Genomic DNA, 18,098 nt, shown 5'->3' with positions numbered 1-18,098 from the left:
TGTATGTATGTATGTATGTATGTATGTATGTGTGTATGTATGTATGTACATATGTATGTGTATATGTATGTATGCATGTACGTATGTATGTATATATGTATGTATGTGTGTGTGTATGTATGTGTGTGTGTATGTATGTATGTACATATGTATATATGTATTTTAGCTGTGTTCTGAATCAGCAACAACTAGGCAGCTGCTAATCCTTTACACTTGCTCTCATCTCTGTTGACTGATTTCCTTGTTGTTCTCCATGGAGGCATTTCTAACTTGGGCCATGCATTTAATTATTGATAAATCTTCTCTTGTAAAGTTCTTTTTGACTCTAATGGGACAGTCCTGTCCTGACTTTCCAAAACGAAACAACAACAAACTTAGATTTCATAAATTTCAGTGTTTTTTTAAACACATTTTTAATCTTTTTCTTAATCAAATAGTAATATTTGTTCATTGTAGAAAACTTGAAAAATATGAAAGAAAAAGAAAGCCTCCACAATTCTCCATCTAAAGACAAATTTTAACCCTTGTGCTTTTTTTCTTAGACAGAAAAATACTTTTCTAACTTATATGTCACGTTTTAACAGTTGGAAAGAATCGGACAACCGCCTACCTACTCAGCTCACTAACGAGGCGCTCACTGAATCAGGTGGTTTAGTCAACGGTTTGCATTTTCCCAGTGTTCCTGGACTTTGCGCTCTTCCTCCGGTGCTTTGAATTGTGAATATTCTGTTTGACTGTTTCAATGTTTATTCTAATACAAATATAAATCAGTAGCTATTCGCTTTTAAAAGCAAACTGCATCCCCTCACTTCCTCTTTTGCAACTGGCAATGTTTGTCATGCATTTCTTTGCTTTTCTTCCTCTGCCCTTTGCTTGCCTTGCCTTTTATTAAGTCTGAGTTTTAGATCTCTTAGCACCTTCCCCCTGTCTTATTTAAGCTTCCAACCAACTTGCACAGATCCTTAGAGCCTTAGATTTTTAGAGCCTTAACAGCCATTTGATTATTGACTGGCACAATCTTTTATGTACATGAGCACACTGTGGCTGTCTTAGGACACACCAGAAAAGGGAATTGGATCCCATTACAGATGGTTGTGAGCCACCATGTGGTTGTTGGGAACTGAACTCAGAACCTCTGGAAGAGCAGTCAGTGCTCCTAATCCCTGAGCCACCTCCCCAGCCCTCTGAATTTTTTTTTTTTTTAATAACCACCCAATCTTTAGTTGTTTATTTTGATTTATCCCTCTTAGTTGACTTTAGATATTCTTTTTTCTACATTTTTTTTCAGGGATGGTAAATTTTTATTTTTGAGATTTAGATAGCTCATAAAAAGGTATTTGCCTCACACATGAATGAGGGCATATTTACATAGTGGAAGAATGTAACATAATTTATATTGGGCGTCTTACTTGCTTTGCTTAGTTTTGGTAGCAGTTCAAATCCTGGGAGTACATGATGTCATTTATCCTGCACAGACTTGGGGTAATGCAGAGAGGATGGCGATTGCCACAGCTATTGCCTGCAGCAACCACAGCCCTGTAATTACTGTACTGTATGTATCCACAGACTGGAGGTGAGCAAGTCAGTGCTTCAGTGTCCTTCGGATTTGTCAGGAGAGGAGACAGCCTGTCATAGAAGTCTGTTGGGTCTAAGAGCTAGCTGATCTCAAGCTACCTTCCCATCCATCAACATTTGGTGCTGAATGCTTGCTTAAAATGCAAACCTTTGACCTAGTTTGTTTTCTAGTGTGGTGAAAAACACTAAGACCAAAAGCAACTTGTGGGTGAAAGACACTATTTCAGGATACAGCTTACAGTTAGTTCATCATGATGAGAAGTCAGGGCAGGAATTCAAGGCAGGAACCTAAAAGCAGAAGCTGATGCAGTAACCATGGAAGAATGCTGCTTGCTGGCTTGCTCCCATGGCTTGTTTAGCTTGCTTTCTTAGACAACCCAGGACTACCACAGTGGGCTGGGGTTCTTCCCGTCAATCACTGGTGATGAACATGCCAGGCACGTCTATAGGCTAAGCCAATGGAGGCATTTTCTCAGTTGAAATGCCTCTTTCCAGATGACCCTATCATGTGTCAAACTGGCAAAACAAAAGAACAAAACAAAACACTAACCAGCATGGCCCTACAGAATACGATGATGGCAGTAAATAAATAATCTCATGTATTTTTTGTTTTTTTTTTTTTAAAAACACCTATGCCTTCCTAAATCTTTAGATTCCTTCTCTTTTTCCTCTGCTCTTCCCCGTCAATTTGCTGGTTTTAAATTCTAGAAAACTTGTCATTTGTCTGCTGATGTCCCCAGACACATTTTTGCTAGTTGTTTTTCATGATGTTACTGATGTTACTGATACTATTTATCAGACTTAGAAGCTTGATAAAATCAAGTTCCTCCTCCTCCTCCTCTTCTTCCTCCTCCACTGCCTCCTCCTCTTCTTCTTCCTCCTCTTCCTCCTCCTTCTCCTCTTCCTCTTCCTCATCCTCCTTCTCCTCTTCTTCCTCCTCTTCCTCCTCCTCCTCCTCCTCCTCCTCTTCCTCACCCTCCTTCTCCTCTTCTTCCTTCTTCTCCTTCTCTGGAAGGGAGCAAGTCATTTTCACACATGAGCTGCTTCCATCCAGAAACACAAAATGTCTGCTATCTCTCTTTTTGGGTGTGACATCAACAGGCACAGCTGATCAAAGTTCATACGGATCCCAAATTCTTGTCTTCGTTCATCCACTGGCATGTTTTTGAAGTCTTCGCTAGCATTTGGTTCCCTGTACATGCAGTCTGCATTAAGGAGCCAATCCTTCCTCTTCAGTTACAGGTTCTCAACGTAAGTTTGCACAGGAGCGTCTGCTAATAGTTCCAGGTCGTTGCTCTTTAGGACAATTGTGAGTCTTCTCTCTGCTCATGCTGTCACTCTGGTGGGAGCATCTCCTGGATTGTTGCTCAAATGACTTTTGAAACTTCCTCCAGTTGGCTTCATGTTTTCTTTAAAGATTACTTATTTTTTATTTTATGTGTGTGGGTGTTTTGCTTGCATATATGTCTGAACACATGTGTGTGTTGCTCATAGAGACCAGAAAAGGGCATTAGAGTCCCTGAAACTGGAGCTACAGAGTGTTGTGAGCTACCACAGTGTGCTAGGAATCAAATTCAGGTCCTCTGAAAGAGCAGAGGGTGCTTTTAACTGCTGAGCCATGTCTCCAGCCCCCTCCATGTTTCCACTATCTTGGGTGATGGGGGTTTCCAGGCAGTCTTTTACATCTCTCACTCTAGACTGGTACTCATTATTTCTCCAAGTAGTTGGACATAAATGCTTTGGAAAGACTCTTGGGTGATCTTAATGTGTTGAAATGAGAACAGCTATTAATAAATTTCATTCAGCTTTATAGTTAACACTAGGCTGCTACCCCGACATTTTAAGTTAAATTGCCAGCTTCTTCAAATTTTGTGAGTTTTTGTTATATATTGTTTCAAAAAATGTACATATGTTTTCTTAAGAAATTTCAAGATCATGTAAGGAATCTTGTAAGGATCTCATGTAAGGAATGCCCCAGTTTCAAAGCCAGGAAATCTTCCAATCATAACCCATATCTTAGATTACCATTCTCCTTTCCATGTTTATTTTCTTATCCTTTGAGGAAATAAAATAAGAATCATAGAAACCTAGTTCCAGTTCTCATGGCCCTCTCCCTCTTACAGCAATTCTTTGATTTCACAGTCACAAAATGAGGGCAGCAACAACGCAAACATTTAACAGCTGACCTGTTCTTATACACCACTGTAAGTAAACACAAGAGATTCCTGAAAGCAGATGATGTGATCTCCTGTGATTCACAGCAGCTCTCTTAGACAGTTAGATGTTGAGATAAGGCTTTCAGAGGAAGTAACTACAGATCTCCCATTAAAGTTCATAGGAAGACTTGGGTGCTGCTGGTGGAGCTATAATACTGCAATTAGGAGTCATCTTAAAGATAAAGTTGAGGTTTTCTTAGTATAGTTCTGAGGAGGTTCAGGCTAGATATATCAGAGGGTGTGGTGGTTTGACTAGGAATGGTTCCCATAGACTCATGTGTTTGAATGCTTGGCCCATAGGGAATGACACTATGGAGTAGTGGCCTTGCTGGAGTAGGTGTGGCCTTGTTGGAGTAGGTGTGGCCTTATTGGAGTGGGTGTGGCCTTGTTGGGGTGGGTGTGGCCTTGTTGGAAGAAATAGGTGGGAGGTGGGAATAGGCTTTGAGGTCTAAGAAGCTCAAGAAAGGCCAGTGTGTCTGAGTCTTCACTTCTGCTTCTGTTGAAGATATAGAACTCTTAGCTCCTCCAACACCATGTCTGCCTGTGTGCTACCATTTTTCTCTCCACAATGATAATGGACTAAATCTCTGAAACTGTAAGCCAGCCCCAATTATATGGTTTCCTTTATAAGAGTCGCTGTGGTTAAGGCATCTCTTCAAAGCAATATGACCCAAACTAAGGCCCAAGGGAACCTGGCATCTCAAGTAGAAGCTGGCCAGGGTCTGTGTACTCACTGCTGGTGAAGTGCTTGGCTTTACTCTGGTACTTCCTTGTTGAAAGTTGTGCTATAGTGATGCACAGTGGGACCAGTCTGGAGCTGCCTGACATGGGTGTTGGGAACCTAACTCAGGTTTTCTGCAAGAGCAGAAAGTGCTTCAAACTTCGGAGACATCTCTCCAGCCTTAATTTGTTTTTTGAACTGGGATTTGAGTCAGGACCTTGAACACGCTAGATAAACATTCTACCCCAGAGCTACATCCCCTGACCCTTTTTAAAAAAATATGTCTATTCAGTGACAGAACCTTGACAGTTGCCCAGGCAGGCCTTGAACTTGTCACCCTCTGTCTCTGCCTTCTGAGTAGCTGAGATCACAGGTGATGGGACACCACACCTGGCTGCTAATTTTTGTGTGCTTAAAAATTCTAAGTCATCTTTTAACTATTTTCTAGAAAGTGTTAAGAAACTAAAGTAACTAAATATAATAGTATGTTTTTAGGAGCAGTGTTGGTAAAGTTACTTTATTCTAATTTTAAAAAGAATCCCAAGCATATCAGAACAGCACATTAATTTCTGTTAATTGGTTAGAGTACCTCTAACTCATAGCCAGGGTCACACTGATAAACAACGGTGCTTCCAAAGCTGTATTTGCTGCCGACCACAAATCCATGCTCTGGACTTTCAGGCTGCCCACAAACAACCGGGATGCAGGATTCATCAGAAAATGGTGGCTCCCACGTACCATCGGGCTGAAGAACAGACCACAAAGTCATAGTTAGGACTTAATACGGCAGTGTTTTGTTTATATGGCAGACTCATCTCCAAAGTGAGAGTCGAAAGGACCCAGGGTTTCCCTAATTGAGTTGCTTTTTAATCTATCTGTAGGTCTTAAAAACACACTAATTGTCAGAAAAATTTTCACAGTCAGCACTGAACACTTACTGACATCTCAGAAACACAAAATAAGCACTTTCTCTCAAACAGAGCCTTCCCACAAGGAAGTCTTTAGTACAGCATGCTAACTAGAGGATAGACTGAGAGAGGGCCAGTGCAGACACTCCACCTTTGATCCCAGTGAACATGGTGTTTAATGCTATTCCATGTCTTGATTTCAAATTTCCGAGAAAGAGCAGCATTAGGTGATCTGTCTCAACATGCATTTTCTAAAATTTTTGTTGTTATCCACCGTTCCTGCTCATAACCTTTTCTCCAAGGCAGGCCATAAGCTCGGATCTTTCCCTGACTGTCTTGGAGTGGTCCATTAAATGCTGCCACATTCTCTGGCACACCTTTTGGCAGTAATAGATTGCAAGGTTTTCAGTTTCAGAAGGGGTGCTGGCATGAACCTAGCAGGAAACAGAGTGACATAGGAAGGTGGAGGGCACACCTGAACTCTGCAGGGACCAGGAAGAAGCTGCCACCTGCCAGACTTTTCCAATGCATCTCTTCATCTCTGGTGTGGAAGCTAGGAGAAGGGGCTCTACTAGGAAGGCCTGCTATCCGAGTGGTAATTCACGTCTTTAACAAGGTATCAAGTTAGCAACTGTTGGACTACACACAGAAAGCTATTCATGGTAAGCTAACCACAAATTTTATGCCCAAGAGTGTCTATGTGTACAGACCAGCTGGTGCCTGTTGAAAGATCAAAGCTTGCAGAAGTAGTAGGCACTTCCTCACATTGCTGACGTAGGCTTTCACGACAGCTATATGAGATGCATGCTATTTTGCACACTTGTTTTCCCAATAAGGAAACCTTGAAGTACAGACCCCTCTTCCCCCATCTTGTAGCCCAGGCTGTCCTCAAATTCCTTATGTGACACTTGCTTCTCCCATTTCCACCTCTTAAGTGTGGCATCGCAGGTGCACATCACCGCACACACATTTATGTGAGATGGATATCAAACCTAGGGCCTCAGGCACACTGGGCAAGCATTCTATCAGCAGTGTCCCATCCCTTCTCCAACCCTGTTGCCCCATAGTCTTGCTACAGATCCAGACATATCTCAGCCTCCTGAGTTCTATATTTATAGATTGGGCCATAACACCTGGTTTAAATGATTTTTCTAAAGTAAACAAATAACAAATAGTGAAGACAACTTGACTGCTCTTGTCTGTCTGCTTGTGCAGCTTTTGGGCCTTCCACACCTAAACCATCACGGTCCATGGCAGGCTTCTCCTCCTAGATACTCACTCGGGCATGGATGCTTTGCTATGAAAACCTCACTATAGTTTTTTTTTTTTTTTTTTTAAATATATTTATTTATTTAACTGTACCTGTCCTTAGACTCACCAGAAGAGGGCATTGGATCCCATTGCAGATGGTTGTGAGCCACCACGTGGTTGCTGGGAATTGAACTCAGGACCTCTGGAAGAGCAGTCAGTGCTCTTAACTGCTGAGCCATCTCTCCAGCCCTGTGTTTCTGCTTTTGCTTTTTTAAACATTTGCCTTAAGGTTGACTCTTCATCTAAAACTGGAAATATTGGGAAAACACCCAAATTCTATTTCTTTTTTCCTCCTTGTTAAACAATTTTATTTTATACATGTGAGTATTTTGCCTGCACATTTCTCTGTGCATGTGAGCATTCGATCCCCTGACCTGTAGCTACAGCTGTAAACTACCATGTGGGTTCTGGGAACTAAACCAGGGTCCTCTGGAGAGGCAGTAAAGGTTCCTAATCACCAGTTCATCTCCCCAACCCCATCTTCTATTTCTAGGAAATCTCTAATCTCTGGATGTAAATGAAAACTTGAAGAATTTGTTCTTTCCAGGCCAGCAAGATGAGAGTTTTGTTCTCAGTAACAGATGCCAGAGTTAGGCTTAAACACACATTCCAGGTCAGACACAGTATCTTACCTGGCAAGTTGACCAGTCCACTCCTTCGTAGGTAAACCCTTCTGCACATGACACAGAAACTTGTCTATTCACCTGGAAGTCGTCTCCGTGAACACGTATGCGTGTTGTGTTGGCTGGCACAAGACATTTTTTAGGACTACAGGTGATTCTTTCAGGGAGCCAGTGACCGTCCTGCTGGCAGGTGAATGTATCTGTGCTTGCATCCATCACATACCCTTCCAGACACCTGTGTGCAAACGAGAAAATGAACACCTACAAGAAAATACCATGTGGTCCAACTTATGCTCAGATGAACAGAACTGCCACAAGGCTCAGGAGACATTTTATGAGAAACCTGAAAACCGTCTCAAAGGTCAGATGGATAACATGCACAAACCATTAATTAAAGCAACATCCAGATAAATTTTTAGTGATTCACAGTCAAGACTAACCAAGGCTGAAGTTGTCTTAGGTGTTGCTGAAGTTACTTTCCTTTATTGTTTGTTCATTCTGAAATAGCCACTAGTTCAAGAAATTATAGAAATTCAAAAATGAACTCAGATACTGGTAGGGAAAGGGCATAGTGTTTATGATTTGCCTAGTGTACAACAAGTACCGTCTAAGGTGCTTGTACAAGGTATTCCTTTTCAACTTGATCGTTAAGCATTGTCATAGCTATAGTGTAGTTAAAGCTTAAGTCAAATTGGCTCTTAAGTCCCCACGTGATTAGACAATTTAGATACTTATGCAGCAAATGGTTCCATACAATGATTATTTTCTGGTGACCCCTCTGTGTGATTTACAAATACCAGCTCATCAAATTCTCATGTCCACCTCATGAGCAGGTGCCAGTAGGACCCTCATTGCCATTTGGCATCGATGAGGTTGGCACCCTTCTTGAAGCCACATGACGCTGCATGGGTAGTGTGAGATGTGGCGAAATGGTGTTCTCTGGAGGGAGTCCTCTGGCACCCATGTTCCTACCGCTCCTGTATGCTGCCTTTCAAATCAAACCGTTTAACTAATTCATAGTGATTGTTGGAAGACACCTTTTAAATTCCACATATTACCCAGGCTAAGTGGGAGACAGGAGTCTCGTACAATCACACCAACCTGATTAGTGGAAACTAAGCAAAGATTGGTCATCATCACATGCCAAGGACAAAGCCCCAGGTGAATCCTGATGCACAGGTGACACCGTGGCTTTCAAAATGTCTGACACATCAACATCCGTACGGAAGTTTTAAAATATACTTCAAAGGCACGGACTGGTCATTCATTCTTTTGTTTTGAGCTCAGGTCTCTGGTACTGCTGGTTCAGCTACCTAATATTTCATCCTTCCATAGACTTTGCTTTTTATTACAGTTAGGGCAACATGAAGGTGGGGCTAAGACGTTCAGAATGGCTCACCCCAGAAGAGGCACTAAGCTAGCAATCAGGTATGAGGTATTAATGGCCATAGCTGTCCCAGGAATGTAAACGAAATCTTGAGACAATTGAGATGCTTTTAAACAGGATGGTTATTTATTTCAATAAAAATTTTAATTCCTAAGTTCATTCCAATTTTTTACGTCTTTCATTTTAATACTTAATGTAATAATTCCCTTCAGACAGGGGAGTTTCCATTATGTGAACACCATATTCTTTGCTTAAGTAGCACAGGCTGGCTAGCATCCTTACTTATATTGTTAGTGATTCAAACGTAATTGAGGCTGGTTAGAGGACCTGCGGTTTTGTGAGCACCATGAGGATTGGGTTAGAACCACATTCTGCAAAGGATATACATTTATTTTCATAGTAAGTGGATTTCTACATAGTCCTGAGTAAATAAAGTGTTAAAAGCTTTGGGGTTTGAAGGGAAGCCCAGGGATGGTGGTTCTCTTTCTAATTAGCTACATTTTCACCTCTGACTTCATTTTATAAACTTCACGCTTACCCTCCTTGCAGACTCCACAGCCATCTGTGGTCTTACCTGAGTTTCACTTTGCTTTCATAGGTATGTGCCTCTCCTGTTGCCACGGCATTGGCAACAGTCGGTGGGGGTCCACAGGACAGGGGTTCACACATTGGGTAAGGCTGGCTCCATATCCCTTTCTCTGTACAAATCAGATCTGAACTACCTTGTATGATGTAGCCAGGTCTGCAGCTGTAAGTTACCACGTTGTCCTCTGAAGGGCTACCCTCGATGATGATTGCATTGGGTATGGTTGGGAGGGGACCACAGTCAGCATGCTCACAGAGTGGGAAGTCAGGCCATTGGCCATTGGCATCACAGGTGATCTCAGAAAGTCCAAGCAGCTTGAAGCCTTTGAAGCACTCAATCTGGACAGTCTTTCCACAGCCCCAATCAGTTGCATTGACGGTTCCCTGTTGAATGGTGGGTGTGGGACACCTGCAAGGTAGGCAGGAAGGCGAGCTGCCGCTCCAGGAACCGTCAGGAAGGCATCTTCTTGATGGGTTTCCATGGAGTTTATAACCAGTAAAACACTGATACTGTATGTGGCCCCCATGATAAAAGGAAAAACCATTAGGGAAGCCCTGGGGAAGATCTGCAGGGGGACCACAGGTAGCTGGTTTACAGATGGGAACTTCTGCATCCCAAGTCCCATTGAACTGACAGGTGAGTTTTGAAGCCCCCTGCAACACATAGCCCTCTAGACAGTGGAACACTACTTCCTTCTTAAACCCATAGTCTAGGCCATCTGCCACCCCATTTGCCACCTGTGGTGGGGCAGGACATCTGACAGGCACGCAGCTGGGGGTGGTACCACTCCAACTTCCATTGGTAAGACAGACACGACTCCTGGCTCCTTCAAGTATGAACCCTTCACTGCAAGTGTATGCAATCTCCTTTTGGAATGTGTATTCTTCTCCCTTCACCCGGCCATTGGTGGGGACTGGGGGTGAGCCACAGTCCACAGGAATACACATGGGCTCATGCCCATCCCAATCTTTATTTTCTTGGCATGTCCTCTTCTTAGTGCCATTGAGCACATAGCCAGAGTCACACTCATAGTGTAACACGCCCAGGTATGAGTAGTCGTTTCCTTTGATGGACCCATTCTGGAGTGGGTTTGGCTTACTGCATGAGATGGCTTCACAACGTGGAACAGTGCCACTCCACTGCTTATTCTGCAGGCAAAGTCTTAAGTGAGAGCCTTCTAGAACATGCCCTGGCTTGCAACTATATTGTGCAGCACTGCCCATAGTAGTCTGTGTAAAATGTAGAAAGCCATTTTCGGGAGCAACAGGCAAATCACATTCAATGGAAATGCAAGAGGGTGCGGTCCCATTCCATGTCCCATCTTCCTGACAGATCAGCACAGGGATTCCCAGCAGTTCATAGCCAGGCTCGCAGCTGTAGGAAACCATCGTGCCATACAGAAAGTGTGATGCATGTGAGGCAGGGGACTCCTTTGTATTTTCCAAGGTTTTAGCTGTCGCTTCCAAATGTTGAGGGTGAGGAGTCAGATATGGGACTTCCATCATGTCTTCTTCTTGATCAAAATATCCCTGGCCATCTCTGACTCTAGTACAGTCTCCAAAGTCTATGTGAGGAGGGAGACCACAGTCTATGGGTACACATGTCGGGCTGGAGCTTGACCATCCCGACTCTTCACAGGTCTGCATGGCATGACCAACCACCTGAAACCCAGGGAAGCAGCTGTAGATAATCATGGCACCGTATCTGTAATCCGCACCTTCTACAAAACCATTTTCAATGGGCTGTGGGGCACTGCAGTGGATGGCATCGCAAGAGGGGGCATCCATATCCCATTCACCTGTCTCTAAACAGGTCAGGGATTTGTGACCTTCAAGCCGGAAGCCCCGGTCACAAAAGTATGTGATGGTTTGTCCGTACTGAAAGCTCACGGAAGAGAATTGGCCATTTAAAATCTCCCTGGGCTCTGGACACTCAATGGGTTTGCACATCGGTTTTCCTCCCAGCCACTGGCCATGTTCCCCACAGAGGGTGGTAGTGTTGCCCACTAACTCGAAGCCTGGCTTGCAGGTGTAGAGCGTGGTGCTGAGATAGGCGAGTCCTTGCACGTGGATGATACCGTTGACGATCTCCTCGGGTTGGGGACATTCTACTGGAACACACTCGGGCAATGGAGAACTCCAGGTGCCATCAGCCTGGCAGAGGATGGTTGGGTTGCCTCTTAAGAAGAACCCATCAACACACAAATACTTGACAGTGCTTCCAAAATGAAGAGCACCGGAAGACGCCGGGACACCGAAAGGAATCAAGGGAGGTGAGTGACAGAGGACCATCTTACAAACAGGAAAGGAACCGTTCCATTGTCCGGATGGTAAGCACTTCAGGACAGAGGGGCCTTGCAAGGCATGTCCCTCTTTACAGGAAATGGTCACCACGCCCACCTCGTGGGCTAATTCCTTTAACACGAGCTGGTTTTCTAAGAGAGGAGGCTCTGCACACTTGGTGGGGACACACTTCGGGCTTGGCCTTTTACTCCATTTGCCAGATTTCTGGCAAGTCCAAGAATTATCACCAACTAGCTCATACCCCTCATTACAGACAAACTGAATCTTGGACCCTACTTCAAAGCTTTCTCCTTTCAAGAAGCCATTCTGAATGGCAGGGGGCTTCCCACAGTTGAGAGGGGTGCAGGACAGAGGGGCCTCACTGTGCCAGTGGCGATTGGCTTGGCAGACAAACACAGGACTTCCGGCTGCCTTATACCCTGGGTTGCACTGGAATCTCGCTTCACTCTCAAAGGTCCTGCCAGTGATGTGCTGAACGACAGGGAAAGAAAAGTCAGTACAGCCTACAGAACAGGCAAGCCCACAGATAGAGTACATTGTCAGTCAAACAGAATAGAACCCAAAGACCTACATTTACAATGAATCAGTTAGGACTTCAACAAGGTAAAGATGTATGCTGTTTGAAACCAGTCTGCCCTAATTTTTGTAAGAAGGGAAAATGCCGAAGTAAAATGTGGAAGAACCAATGAGGTCATTTTCTCTGTAGTAATTCTAATGGAACCCAGCAGAGATAAGATCAGGGGTCTACACAGATCTTAGTGGGCTGAAGAGCAGTACCAACAGTATACACAGAGAACTTAGTATGTTAAAAAAAAAGGTATTCATAATGCTTTAACAACTATTTTAGTTAAAATGTTGCCTACTTAAAATAGCACTATGGCCTTTGACTTGGAAGGCTAGACTACTTCCCTCCTCCTTCCTTTTCCTTCCTTCTCCTACCATCCTCTTCTCTTCTGGTATATGTGGGTGCATTCCTGTGGAGTCCAGAAGTCAATCTCAGGTGTCAATACTCAGGTGACATCCAGCTTATTTTGATTTGTTTCTTGAGACAGTCTTTAACTATCGATTGTCATGCAGGCTAGGCTGGCAAGCCAGTGAGCTCTGGGGATCCAGCTGTCCCTGCCTGGCCAACACTGGGGTTATTGGTGTGTGGCACCATGCCTGGTTTTTCTTACCCTGGGGTCTGGGGATCAAGTTGACAGCTTGCTCTTGCACAGAAAGCGCTTGACCTCTGGAGCTGTCACTACAGCCCTCACACTTGTCTTCCTGACACACTTAGTGAGCAGACACTTTAGGGTGGGAGTGGATCACATTTGTAGCACCCTTGACAGTTTGCTCATCATGGTGAGATTACCTTCAGATACCTCGAAAGATCAATGCAAAAAGCTACACCTCATATTTCCCTTAAACATCAGAGTAACAATAAATATTTCTGAGTTCCATTTAGGTGATGAATTTTATAAAAGCAAAATGGAATTTCATTAAAATTGGCTTATTCTAACTCCATATTTATGGCTAAGATATGGCTACAAAGGCCTTGGAATGTCTATAGGTTACTATAATGCAGAAAGATGCAAATTGAGGGGGCTGGAGAGGTGGCTCAGTGGGTAAGAGCACTGACTGTTCCTCCAGAGAACTAAGGTTGAATTCTCAGTACCCATATGGTGCCTCACAACTGTCTGCAACTCTAGTCCTATGGGATCTGATGCCTTTTCTGGCCTCCTTGCACACACAGGGTGCACAGCTATATGTGCAGGCAAATACCTGTATGCATAAAATAAGAATTTGAAAAGATATATATTGTAAGGTTTCTTAATTATCTTGAGTCATTTTTAATCCATACACACTGTGTGTAGACTTGAGCCATTCATGTTTCAACAATCAATCTGCTCACTGCCTCTACTTGGAAATACTGAATTAATCACAGTAGGTGGCCCTATGAGGGATGAAAGTTCCGGATCATTTGCTAGGTAGTCTCTTACCTCCAGGAAGCCGTTCTCAACCTTAGGTGGTTCATTACAGGATACAGGGTGGCAGGTGGGCATGGGTCTACTCCATTGTCCCGTGGCCTCACATGTGCTCTTCTTCTCCCCTTTGATATAGAATCCCTTGTGGCAGCTGTACGCCACCATGGCCCCAAAACTGTAGTTTGTTCCACTCGGGTAGCCATTTGTGATGCTTGGAGGCTCTCCGCACCGCACGGGGATGCACTGGACAGACATGGGAGAAGGGCTCCACTGTCCACCTCTTAGGCATTCAATCTTTGCTGAGGTGTTCAGCACAAAACCCTCCATGCACTTGAAGCTTACTACTGAGCCAGCTGCAAACTTGGCTTTGCTCACAGATTCCAAGATGCTGTAGGAAACAGACGGGGGTTTTTCACAGAAGTGAGCTATGCAGCGCGGCATAGCCTGGCCCTCAGGGGGAACCCAGTTCCCCTGGGCATTGCAGATGAGCTGGGAATTGTCAGCCAGGCTGTAACCATCTGCACAGTAGTAGAACGCGGTGTCTCCGAAGAGTCTGTGAGCAGTCTCTGGAGAGGCGTGGTCCACATTGGGGGGCTCGTCACAGGAGACGGCCAGACACTGGTGGTTACTTGAATTCCACTTGCCGTTGGCCTGGCATACGATGGTGTCAGGGCCAGCAAGGGTGTAGCTATGGGAACGAGGAGAAAGAAACAATTCAATGTAGTATCGACAAAAGGCATTCTCTTCTCATTTTTAGTCTTTCCAACACTAACTTTGCTTTTATTCTTTGTTTGTTTTTTTTTTTTTTTTTTTTTTTTAAATAATATTTGGCAACCGAATATTAGGCTTATTGTTAAAACGATTCTAATGGTTGGTCAATAAGAAAATAGATTTAAGACTTTTGTTATTTAAAGAACTCTAGTAATAGTTACACATTTGTGTGTGTGTGTGTGTGTGTGCTTACGCTTGCGCTTGTCCATGTGTACATGCTTGGAGACGTCAGAGGTCACAATCATTCATCAGGAGCCATCTAACTTTTTTGAGAGACAAAGGTTTTTTTTTTTTTTTTTTTTGTTTTGTTTTGTTTTGTTTTTCTTTCTTTCTGGGACTTGAATATTGCTGCTTAGGCAGGCTGGCTTGCTGGTGAGCCTCAGAGATCTGCTTGTCTCCACCTTCCCAGTACTAGAATCATACACAGGCCACGCCCCCACATAAGCAGGCCACGCCCCACATTTACGCCAAGTTTCTTAAATGGGTACTGAGTATCACATCCAGGTCCTCATTTCACCAACTGAGCCTGACCCCACTCCCTGACCACTTCACATTTTTTAAAATAAAAATGAGAAAATACGCTTTGGTCTTATTTGACTCAATTTAATATTAGGCCTCCCTAGCTTTGATAGCCTTAGTCTGTTGATTTTAGTAGCCATAGTTAAAAAAAAAAAAGCTTTGGTGAACCACATTTAGCCTAGATATAGCTTATAGTTGCTCACTTACATTCAGTGAACTTTAAAACAGTGATTGTAATTCTAGGATCCAGTGTTTCCAAAACCCCCATGTGGTTAGAGTTAAAAATCTTTGGTCTGCATATGGCTATGCCATGCAATGAGTATGTGGATACATTTTGCTCAATAGCTCTCAGCCTTTCTTTGCCTATATCTGATGAGAGATTATTAATATGATCCCCAGGGCTATATCAACAGAACAGAGCAAACTGTGTGGTTTGTTCCTAGTCGGTCCTTGTTAGACACGAGTCACTTGCCACACGTTCACTGCATCACTCAGCTGTTAGCAGAAGATGTGAGATCCAAATTTTGGTCCTAGATTCCAACACTTACATCTTTCCCACAGTGCACCGGCCCTCTCCTTTTCAGACGAGTTAGATAAGACTACTGTTTTCGGGGATGCTGTGGGAACTACATGAAGGTGTCATAGTACAAAGTATTTAACCCACTTGTCAGCAAAGATTCTTAGGGCATTAGTAACCAAAATTTTTACTGAGGTCCCTTTTAGGCCTAAAAGAAATCATCCATTAGAGGAAAATTGGGATTCCATTGTCCTCAGCAGACAGATCCATAATATGTACAGGAGACTATAGACAATTCAACAAAAATAACAGGTGTCAGTAGATCACTGTACATCCACCCCACCTATGGCCATGTATCATGCAGTGCACAGAAGCAGTGTCTACATGAATACTTTTAGATACTCCCAATAGCTGAGTGAGGTCTCCGCTTAGGGCCTCTTCAGCTCATGGTTTGGGGAAACCTCAGTCTTTGTAAGTGGATATGGATTTAGTAGGTGTTTAGATGACTTCTCTCTTAACAGTTACAGGAAGGCATCCATAGGCAGAATGTTTAGAGAACAAATTTATTAAAAAAAAAAAAAAAAAAAAAAAAAAAAAAAAAAACCACCAGGCTGGGCCTGCTGCTTTGAGTGCCCCTATATAGGACATGTCCTGGGTAGAAGAACATCTTCTTACTGGTTTGGTAGAATATCTTACTGAGGCTCCTGATGTTTTACAGCTCAACTTGAATCATTCACACACTTTGAAACATGCATCATCCTGGTCCCCGACCCCTTGATGTGCCTGGCATTGTTCACTGGCTGAAGTTCATATGCACATACCTAGACAGCCCTGATTTATAGGAATCTATTGTACATAAGGTTTTTCCTTTATTCCCTGACTCCAGGTGCTCAGAGGCAGAAGCATCTGTCTCTAGAATCTTCCTTATTCCACAGAGCATTTTGAGGACGTGAAAACTATGTTATATAATTTGGAAGCACTTGGGGTCTCTGATACTACTCTTTCCTGATGAAAAGCTAACAGCAAACTAGCTCTCTAATTAAATGGGCAACCACCACTGAATACACACTTTAAAGAGATATGAATGTGAAGAATTAATTTTTAGAATCTTTGGTATCCCCCAGTCTGGATTAAGGTTTTTGTTTTACTTTATGCATTTCAGTTAATATGTATTTCTTCATACAGGATGTCACTTCCTCCTCATACATGACCCTCCTCAGGGCACTGATGCTGTATTATCGAAGTGCTTGTTTGCAGTGGCCAATGACACAATGTGGCAGACAGAGCGCAACCGTGCAATACTGTAAGATACATATTTGGTCTCTGCCCTGTGCCTAACATGGAGTTCCTGAACGCTTTGTAATTTCCCAAGTGCCAGCAGGTCAGGACTTTGCATCACTAGAGAATGTGCTCAGTGAAGACAGGCTGGATGATAAACAAAGATGAATAGTTTTTTAAAGGGTTAGAATTTTAAGATGATAAAAAGAATATATATTCAAAATGGCATCTAGGGGGAATTAACCATAAGCCATTGCTTAATCACTAAAACATCAAATTGCTTGTACTATTTAATTCTGTCGGAAGTTTAGAAATGTATTTGGAATTATAGGGGACATATTTTACTTAATTACTTTGTTGAGGGATCATTCAGAGAAGAAACATTGTATAGTTGATAGCATATTTCTGTAACTGCTGGCTACCAAAGGGAGAGAATGTGAAACAGGGCTAAGTCTAAGCTGTGAGACAAACCTGATTCAGTATCGACCTAAGATGAAGGCTTACTCACTTCAACTCTTTGTAACCTTTGTACTCTCATTCAAGAGGTCTCAGGGACAATTTTTTTTTTTTTATATTTTTATTAAAAGTCAGCCACACACCTTATGTCCCTGGGGAAGGAGTCCATCAGCATCGCAAGGATGCCTTAGGACTCCAGCAATCTACAAAAATCCTTCGGAAATGGACAGTAATCCTTTCCGATGCGAGTTTTCAGTAGTTGGATTCCCATACTTAGAGGACACTTACTAACCAGCACGGGCCCTGGGCGCTTTATGAGTGAGCTCCTTGGAAGCAGCATTGGGTCCCCTTCTAAAAGGCAGAAGCCGCTCATTAAACAGCTATGGGTTAGTGAGAATAATAGAAAGCATGAAGAAGCAGCGGTGATTAATCTTATTTCAATTCATAACAACGATTGAAGATCAAAGCTCTTGTCTTAATAGATCCAGTAATTCCCTTTAGAAGCTTCTATGTAAGAAGAATCAAAAGAGGGAAATTCGCTGACGTTTTATGATGTCATTAACCCTTCCACACCTCTGAGTTTCATACCAACAAATGTCAGCTAAGGATGTGAAAAAAAAATGAGAAACAAATGGCCACCCATCCATTTGGCCTGAAGCTCCTGCTTCTGGAATTTGGGGTGTTGATAAAAATCTAGAAAAGCTAAATGTGTGGGTGAAAGGTAAATTTGTGTTGGTAAGTTGGTTGCAGTGCTTGCTTCTTCCCTATGGTAGCATTGGTCATTCTACTCTGGTCTCTTGAAGTCCTTGCCTCCTCCCTGTAAACTTGAGAATGTATCTTGCTCCTGTGATTCAGGGAGCAGTATAAAAGTTAAAGTCCATCAAACAGCCCAGCAACAACGTCCAGCATCCATCCCTATTGACAGTTGACAGTCTTAGGTGAAGGAGAGACAGTTTTTCT

At 43.1% G+C, this 18,098-nt stretch overlaps 1 protein-coding gene across 1 annotated transcript in view; it reads right to left on the bottom strand.

Moving 5' to 3' along the window:
• The window catches only part of Svep1 (sushi, von Willebrand factor type A, EGF and pentraxin domain containing 1), a 177,183-nt gene that overhangs the window by 20,969 nt on the left and 138,116 nt on the right, over positions 1 to 18,098 (bottom strand). The window contains 4 exon segments of the mRNA XM_034502072.2: positions 5,102 to 5,257; positions 7,364 to 7,589; positions 9,316 to 12,101; positions 13,613 to 14,285. Coding sequence (XP_034357963.1) covers positions 5,102 to 5,257; positions 7,364 to 7,589; positions 9,316 to 12,101; positions 13,613 to 14,285 — 3,841 coding nt within the window.

Source organism: Arvicanthis niloticus, chromosome 5 (assembly GCF_011762505.2).
Source record: "Arvicanthis niloticus isolate mArvNil1 chromosome 5, mArvNil1.pat.X, whole genome shotgun sequence".
In the NCBI taxonomy this organism is placed as follows: Eukaryota; Metazoa; Chordata; class Mammalia; order Rodentia; family Muridae; genus Arvicanthis; species Arvicanthis niloticus.
Note: the sequence above shows the minus strand (reverse complement) of the source record. Positions and strands in the feature narration are given on the sequence as shown.